General features: G+C 34.4%; 1 protein-coding gene across 9 annotated transcripts in view; it reads right to left on the bottom strand.

The window, feature by feature from the left end:
* LOC111455180 (calmodulin-interacting protein 111) overlaps positions 1-5,523 on the bottom strand; it is a 13,975-nt gene extending 8,452 nt beyond the window's left edge. For 7 of the 9 annotated variants that reach the window (XM_023096748.1, XM_023096746.1, XM_023096745.1 and 4 more), the window contains exons 1-3: positions 5,146-5,523; positions 1,141-1,484; positions 852-1,010 (exon numbers count right to left, since the gene is read on the bottom strand). In XM_023096748.1, the coding sequence (XP_022952516.1) occupies positions 852-1,010; positions 1,141-1,428 (447 nt within the window). In that variant the 5' untranslated portion in view covers positions 1,429-1,484; positions 5,146-5,523. Of the gene's footprint in view, positions 1-843; positions 1,011-1,140; positions 1,485-5,145 lie in introns of those variants that run through there. The other 2 variants (XM_023096747.1, XM_023096749.1) reach the window with 2 other exon arrangements.
* Between the last annotated feature and the right edge of the window lie 3,958 nt (positions 5,524-9,481).

The raw sequence follows: 9,481 nt of genomic DNA on the forward strand, positions 1-9,481 counted from the left end.
TTCCCCCCCCCCCCCCCCATAAGAGGATACTATTGTTTTCGCTTGCAATATCAGGTATATTGAAGAAAGAAACTTCGAATGAGGGTCTGACAAATCCTTTTCAAGTGGATAATGCGCAACCAAAATTACAAGATAGTAAATTTTGTAAGGATGCAAAATAAAAAAGGGAATGTTCTCCTGAATTTGAAAGGTGGAGTGCAAAAATGCATAGGGAGATTGAAGTTATAGCCAATAATGAAGGTCGAAGTTGAGGTGTTCTGGCCAATTATGGTAGTTGGATAAAGCTAAGGAACCTACATTTAACAATTATGACGCTGCTTGGGAGCTAGCCTACCATTAAAAAACAAGACCCTTGCTGCCATCCAAGCCAATGTATAGTTAGATCTCCAATTACAATAGCATACATTAGAAAGGGTAGGAAAGAAAACTACATTACTCTTAGTTGGTTTATGGACAAGTAATTTCTCTGGGACGTAAATTACAGGTATGCAAACTATACAAGGAGAGTATCATTCTGTAATGAGGAGGTTTTATGTTTCAAAGACAGTTAATGCTGTTAGGAGAGATTATGTTCCTGTCAAATTGCTCATAAGAACATAGGTTGCAATCTCCCTTGGGAAGAACTCTTGATAAAATAAAGATAACGTCAATGTCAAAATATCCAATCATCAACTCCTTGATAAAGTTTTAGGGACTTCACTACAACAAGATGACGAGGTGCGTCTTCTTTCAAAATTAGGTGCACTAAACACAAGGTCTAATGTAGAGTCATTCATCTTCCTCCCTCGAGAAAGTAATTATTGGAAGTTGCTTAAGCAAAAGTTCAAGCAATAAAAGTTTTACCTCCATACCTTACTAGAAGAGAAAATTCTCGCAAGAACAAAGTAATTTCCCGCTTCATGGATTAATGAATCTCCATAATCAACCCCAAAGTGCCTACCACATTCATCTGCTAACGAGGAAAGAGGAAAGCCTTTGGAACTGTTATCTCCCACGGAACTAAGTGCTATCTGTCAAAGGAAAAAAATTATCAGAAGAAATTCGGCTTTTTCGAGTGTTTATAACACTAATTCTTTACAAAGATGTTCATAGGAAGAATATTAATTCCATTGTAACGGAAAGAAGAGAAAAGGAAATTACCGAGACAATAGCCCCTTGGGTGAAGCTAGAAGAAACCATAGAAGATTCAGAAACCCAAACTTTGCAGCCAGTAGATTGAACTGAAGCATTAGTAACTCTTCCAACAAAAGCAGATTTACCTATCAAAGAAGGATATTTACTTGAAGCTTCTTCAATAGAGGAAAGAAAATCATCTTCACAAACTTCGGAGGCAGGAGGTATTGCCAATCGTGACACTGGAGATTGAGAGTGGTTCGAGTTTGATAATCTAGAGAGTGTCTTTGAGTTCTTCTTCCCCTTTGACGGCATACTTGTGCAAGGATGAACGTTCTTAGAACCCCTTTTGAGAAACTTCCTTAAGCTAGCTGCAAAAGCATACTCAGATGAAGCTGATAATCTTTTCAAATGAACCGAGAAAAACCTAAAAGCATAGCTGGCAGTCAACACCAAAGAATAAAATTATGGGTAATTGAGCTAACGGCACTCCAAATACTTCATATTTGTAAAATTATCCAAAAGTTAAAAAGTAAAAATTAACTTCTTTCTTATTAAAATGCTCTAATTTTTCCGGGAAAAATAAATGCAATAGTCACGGGTTTTTTAATTAAAAGAATCAAGCCTTTTAAGTTTTAAAATGTTGTATTTTTAAAAAATAAACCATATATCATCTTAATTATGTTCTTAAATGAGACAAATATCACTGTAATTACCATCACCCACATCATTATCCATATATTCACTTGTGAACTCTGTAGTAATGCGAGTGTCAAGTGCTCAATAAGTTGCTCATTGCTTGAAGAGCCATGCATCAATTAAATAATATTCGTCATATACAACAATAAAATAACGATCATGAAACAGTATAATTGAAGATCAAGTAACTCACCTCACCCATAGTTTTCTTAAGTCATACTTAACAAAGCTTAAGCAACCAGTTCCAAACCTTTGCATCCAAAAGATATTGACTCCTAATCTTTGTACTTAGGAATCCTAATATGACACCCAAGTAAAGGAAAGATACATGAATGAACCAAGACCACATCTGAATATGAGGGATCCTGATGATAGGATAACTAAGACATACTTAAAGGAAATGAAAGTTACTACCTATACCAATAAGGTGCACCTTCCTTTTCGGTGGCTCAATCATAGAAACTTCATGGTTAAGCATGCTTCGCTTGGAGCAATTCCATGTTGGGAGGCCTATTGGAAATTTTCCTAAGATGCATATAAGTGAGGACAAGGCATGCTAGAAGAACTCGTGTTGGTCTGCGGGATAGTCTTCACTCTTAAAAAACGAGAAGTAATTTGACCATGTCGTAGGGGGATGGAAATTGTCGAGGCCAGGTGCCGAATCTAGATTCCAAATCATGGGCATAGGGCGTTTCAAATGGTATCAGAGCGATACCTCTCCAAGTAAGATGTAGTTTAGGGACGAACCAAGGCGAAAGCTGGTAGGCATGTGACACCCAAGTAAATGAGGGGTAGAAAAATGAACCGATACCACATTTGAATGAGAGAGATCTAAGGATTGGATCACTAAGATAGGCTTAAAATAATGAAAGTTACTACCTATACCAACAAGATGTACCTTCCTTTTCAGTGGCTCAATCATAGGAACTCCATGGTTAAGTGTGCTTTGCTTGGAGCAGTTTTATGTTGGGTGATCTTGGGAATTTTCCTAAGAGACATGTGAGTGAGGACAAAGCATGCTAGAAGAACTTATGCTGGTCTGTTGGGATAGTTTTCACTCTAAATAAGCAAGGAGTAGGTAACGTGACCATGTCGTAGAGGATATAGTGGAATGTCGGGTCAAGCGCCAAATTCTAATTCTAAATCATGGGAATGGGGTGTTACACCTGATGCCCAATATAACACACTTCACACTCAGGTTTGTTAAAGCGAAGTTTATCATGGGTTTATAATAAAGCGCAATAGTCTTCCAAGGCTTGAAATGCAAGGAAAAGCACCAACTTTTCTTCGTGAAGCGCACTATATATAAATACTTAAATATAGATGTAGATATACATACATAATAACAAACATTCATGAAAATAAATGATCTATAATAAAGAAAATGATATAACATATGGAAATTTAAAGGCAAACAGGGTTCAAATTTTCTATACTTCAGAGAAAGTTAGGAGGAGAAGAAAAAGAATGGTGGAGAAATAGTAGAGAAAGCATAGTTTGAACTGGGAGTAAAAACAAAAAAAAAAAAAACCTTAAATGCAAGGGTTTTTGTTTATAAGGTTAGGATTTTTATAAAGTAAAGACAGAAAGAAGCCTAAGGTGCCAAGCTCAGCGCCTTATGGCTTAATGGTATCCTCTTTTTATACAGGCTTTCTCACAACCACGATCAAAGAAACATATAAAGATGTTAATAAATTTGGAACATGCAACTCAGTAGGAATCTAAAGGATAACGAAGCTACTGAATGGGACGAATTAAGCCTTGACCTTGCCTCAAAAGTGCTGTCCCAAAAAGTAAACTTGTTAAAATGGCTTCCTAGTATCGACGGAGTTTTCTCAAAAAAATCTTTGACGATGGATATGAGTGAAAAGAAAAAGTCATAATCGCCACACTAGCAAAGTTAATATGGAAAAGAGATCACCCTAAAAAAAAAAGTGAAGTTTATCCTATGGAAAATGGTGCACAAATTCATTGGCACAAACAAACGCGGAAAGAAAAAAAAAGAATGTCCTATATGACTTACTTCCCAATTGGAACCCTTCACACAGGAGGGACAACGAGTCTCAAAATCTCACATGTTTATGCAGTGTACATGTGCTTATAATTTCTAGATAAAAATTCTCAATATTTTCAAATGGCACCGTAACTTACCTAGGAAGGTAAAGGAGTTATTTGATAGGATCCTAATGTACCACCCCTTCAAGAATGCAAAATCTCTGTGATTGACAAATTTCATCATGTCTTTCTTTTATAAAATACAGAAAGAGAGAAATCAAAGAGTATCCATAGAGAAGACACGTACTCAAACTAAGATCTTTGACAATGTTGGCAAACTACCATGCCATTTATTGGTGTAAATTATCCAAATACTTATAATTCTTATAGTCATACCTCTCTCATTGTAACTTGTGAAGCTTTTTTGTAAACATCATTGATAACACTATCCCCTTTGTAAATTTCAAGCATCAACCAAATTGTCTCTTACCAAAATAATAATAATACTAATAAATAAGCCTCACACTTATTCAATCTTAAACACTTCTTTTATCCAAGATAATCATTAACCATCTAAAACCCTGTTAGTTGAACACGACTCTCCACAATGGTATGATATTGTCCACTTTGAGCATAAGCTCTCATGGCTTTGTTTTGGGCTTCCCCAAAAGGCCTCAAACCAATGGAGATAGTATTCCTTGATTATAAACCCATGATCATTCCTAAATTAGCCGATGTGGGACTTTCATCCAACACCTCCCCTCGAACAAAGTATGTCTCTCCTTAATCGAGGCTCGACTCCTTTTTTTTCTTTCTTTTGGAGTCTTCAAACAAAGTACACCCTTTGTTCGATAATTTAGTCACTTTTTGACTATGCCTTCGAGGTTCACAATACTATGTTCGACATTTGAGAATTCTATTGACATGGCTAAGTTTAAGGCATGACTCTGATACCATGTTAATTGAACATGACTCTCCACAATGGTATGATATTGTCCATTTTAAACATAAGCTCTCATGGCTTTGCTTTGGGCTTCTCCAAAAGGCCTCAAACCAATGGAGATAGTATTCCTTGATTATAAACTCGTGATCATTCCCTAAATTAGCTGAGGTGGGACTTTCATCTAACAAACCCCACTTAAACATATCAAACTTAAATCATAAACAACACGACATGTTTCTTTTCGTCGAATACAAATATCATACATGTTCTCACAATATTTTCCAGTATGCTAAATCATCAAATTTATACATATAATGGGCATCCACATGGAATATGTATACCAACATAAAGGCAGTTTATAACAAATACACAATGCCCAACAACGGACCACTTACCTCGACAGAGAAAATGCCTTCAGAAACTAATCGAGCTGAATTCTATGCCGAACCGATCTCATTGAACGATTTGATTGAACATAATTTCACCTCTAAATCACTTGGATATTTCCTGGTTCAAGTTCAAAGAAGTTTGTTGCTTATAATGCATTAACCGATGAAGTGTCACTGCGGAAGAAGCGCTTCAATCGCGTAAGTACAGCCACGCCGCAGGGGAGAAGCTGATGGTCGGAAGAAGATTTTTCGCACGCCGAAGTTCTACTACTTGCCGCTAGAGTGATAATCGTGACGAAGGCTGGGAGGAGGAGGAGGACAAGAAAAGTGAGGAAAAGGGGGAGAAAACAGAGGTGGTCAAACTAGGGCTTTGACTTTTTTTTTTTTTTTTCCCAATAATTAGACAAAGATTTTAAAAATTAATTTATATCTCAATTTTAGGAATTATCCCAAAAAATTGATTACAAGTATTTAAATGAATTAACAACTATTTTACTTTCTTTTTTTTTTTTTTTATTGTAACGAATATAAATTTCTACGTACTCAGAGCCGCTACTAATGTCTCATGTTCATCATCTATGCGAAAATATAATTCTTAAAAGAAAATATCATCTATAGTATAAATGTCGAAAAAATTTTGAACCTTCTGTTCTTTGGAAAACACAGATATGGTCTTAAGTGTTTAAATACGAAATAGTGAAATTTAGAGATTAAAAACAAATACAAAATAATTTAAAACGATTAAATGTAAAACAACTTATTCTAACATTAGATTAGGAATTTAAATATGAGTCTACCCTATGCACATGGCACAGTCTCTGCTCACGATGTTGTCGTCCTCCGTATAGGTGCACCTTGTTTTTACCTAAGAAATGATGGGACACACGGCCTGAGTGCATTGTCTTTACCTGAAAAATGATGTGGCACACGACCTGAGTGCATTGTCTTTGCCTGAAAAATGATGTGGCACACGACCTGAGTATTTCGAAGAATACTCAGTAAGTGACCCATTATAGGGATCATGCAAATGCAAACACATGCAATCATGCTCTTGGGACCTATCTCTATCTCATCTAGGGGTGGCCTCTAGTCTCGGATTACAATGGATGTGTAGTACTTCCCTACACACGACTCATATGTGCGAGTGTAAATCTCCAGGTGGCTCGCACACCCCCTGAATCCTCTCTGGTCAAGCTTCTCTGTAACGACGTCTGGAGGTCAGCGAAACCCCTAGTGTCATTGTTCCCCATGATCACCCTACTCGTCATACTGTGCGCGTCTGCACTCATCATCTCTAGGGGAAGTATCCCTATGTTCATGAACATACAACATGCATGAGGTCCCTCTAATTCCCATCTTAACATCTCTTCTGACACAACCCTCTAGTCTCATCTCATTACGTTAAATAACACATGCTCATTGGATATTCATATTAATATCATTTTCATGATCTTAGGGTTCTGTCTTATGTCGGTCTATCGACATGTGCAATATGACACTCATCATCATATATCATATTTAATATGAAAAAGATCAACACATTAAGACAAACGTCATGCAATCATCATACTCATTATATCGTCATAAAGTACATCAAGCATATTAAGTACGTCATACATCGAAATATAAGCACATCATCATGCATCATACCTCATACATCATCATATACTAGTATACAGCATCATAGTATTATTATTATTATTATTATTACTTATGAATATTAAAGAAATCTAATGACTCGAAAAATCGGATCCAACTATTGATTTGGGTTGAGTTGAGTTCGAATAAATGAAAAAATTATAGACGGAAACTAGGTTTTCCTAAAATTAGGTTAGGTCGAAAGGAATCCACTCGAATTTATTGTTAATTTAATTATATATTCTCATATTTATTTTATTTTTATAATTATTTGTTAGGTTTATTCTCTAATAACTCTTAAAAAATTAATAAATATATATTAAAATTGAGTATTAAATTCTAATTAAATGTTTAAAAATATATAAATTTTAATTAAAAAATATATTCTTTCTCTTCCCTATCTCTACTTTAGCACATGATTCCTTGTAGGGGAGAATCTAATCTTCCAATAAATTTTTGGAATTTAAATTTCATTTAGTTATGAATTCCAATATGTTGCATTACAAACAATTATCTATTCATCAAATTAAATTAATTAAATTAATTTTTAGAAAATCATTTCATAATTTATAGGCCTAATCACTAAAATAATAATATATATAATAATTATTATTCATCAAATTAAATTAATTAAATTAATTTTTAGAAAATCATTTCATAATTTATAGGCCTAATCACTAAAATAATAATATATATAATAATTATTATTCGCAAGAGAATTTGAGCTAATTTAATCGCATGATTTTTTTTAAAATTTTTTCTAGAAAATTTTAACGCTAAATTTGCATCATTAATTTAGAATCATTAATTTAGAATCAAATTTTAGGATGGAACGTGCACAATCACCACATATCAGATTGGATGAATTTGTTTGATGCGTATTTAAACTATGTGATGTATGTACTTTATTTTATATTTGATTATGACTATCATATTGATATTGATCATGATGAATTTACCGTCATTATGAGCATGAAAATACGGAACCTCATGCATATTATATGTCATATGATCATGAATTACCTCTACAACATGTTATGTACGTATACGTACACCATAATATTGGTAGTGTGAGCATGTGATATCTCATAGTAAGACCTAGGACGTATGTTTAACGAGTTTGCTTGATCATGCATGAGTCACGTGTAGAGAAGTATTATGCATCCAACCCTATCAAAAAAAGGAAAGTCGAGCCCATGGAAGTGGAGTCATGTCTCGTAAGTGATCTTAACCTCAACCGAACAACTTTCGTTCGTTTTCTTTCTTCCTTACCTTTAAAACGTATGGTTCAAGAACCATATTCTCAAGAACTTAACCTTTTTTTACGTCCAAATCATGAAGCTTCTATAAATAACTCAAACAACAAAGTGAAGCCAACCCATCATGAGTTCTTCAACGATAGTTAACGTTGGTCAATACGACCCTGGCCATCGTGTGATAAACGATCTGAAGGATTGTTGCCCGAGCGGGTGGACGCCGATTCCCGACATCGACGAGGGCTGCGTGAAGGAGGCTGCGAAGCATGGTGTGGCTGAGTATAACATGGAATATAATGAAACTCTGAAGTATGAAGGCATTGTGCGTGCTTGGTATATGGAGCTGAAGGAAGGTGGCCTAGATTATGGCTTTGTTCTTGAGGCCATGGACTGTGTTGGACGTGTGAACAGATATAAGGCTGTCGTGTCGGAAGACAAAGGTGGCGGTGAGAAGATTTGGAAGCTCAAGACTTTCATGCTTTTCCAAAGGAATAATTGATCATGCTTCGTTACGTGTTCTACGTACTATCTCTATAACTTATGTTATACTGCCTTCGACTATCAATATTTAAATAAATGAATGATGCTATGATGAAATAAAAGTTAGTTTTAACTGAAAAATGACGTGGTATACGGCCCGAAGAATACTTAGTAACTGAACTACTATCGGGGCCATGCAAATACATTAATCATGCTCTAGGGACCTATCTCTATCTCATCCTAGAGGTGGTCTCCAGTCCGGACTACTTGGATGTGTAGCACTTCCCTACACATGACCCACACGTGCGAGCGAACAGATATAAGGCTGTCATGTCGGAAGACAAATGTGGCTGTAAAAAGATTTGGAAGCTCAAGACGTTAATGGTTTTCCAAAGGAATAATTGATCAAGCTTCGTTAAGTGACGTTATACTAGCTTGGACTATCCATATATAAATAAGTGAATGATCGTTGTTACGATGAAATAAAAGTTTATAACTAAACATCTCTCCAATGTTATATCAATAATTAGGTTCGAGTTATCTACGTTTGTTCAATTATTAGATTGGATCAAAAGAATAAATGAATAGATCTTTTGATAAAAATATAAAAAATAGAGAAAAGTTCTGGGAACTCGATCTCCAATTATTATTCATTTTAAAAATTATTATTTTAAAGTTTTTATTGTTCGATGTAACCTTCATTAAAACTTTGTAATTAAAAAATTCTAATAAATCAATATATTTTGCAGGGAGATATATATATAATCTTCTACCCATATAATTTCTAAAAATTCAAATTTTAATTAAATATTACGATTAGATTTCAAAATTAATTAATTTATCTTTTTAATATAGTCAAAGCATATATGTATGTATAATATATATATATATATATATATATATATATATATATATATATATATATATATATATATATATATATATATATATATATATATATATATATA

Source organism: Cucurbita moschata, unplaced genomic scaffold, assembly GCF_002738365.1.
Source record: "Cucurbita moschata cultivar Rifu unplaced genomic scaffold, Cmos_1.0 Cmo_Scf00017, whole genome shotgun sequence".
Lineage (NCBI taxonomy): Eukaryota > Viridiplantae > Streptophyta > Magnoliopsida > Cucurbitales > Cucurbitaceae > Cucurbita > Cucurbita moschata.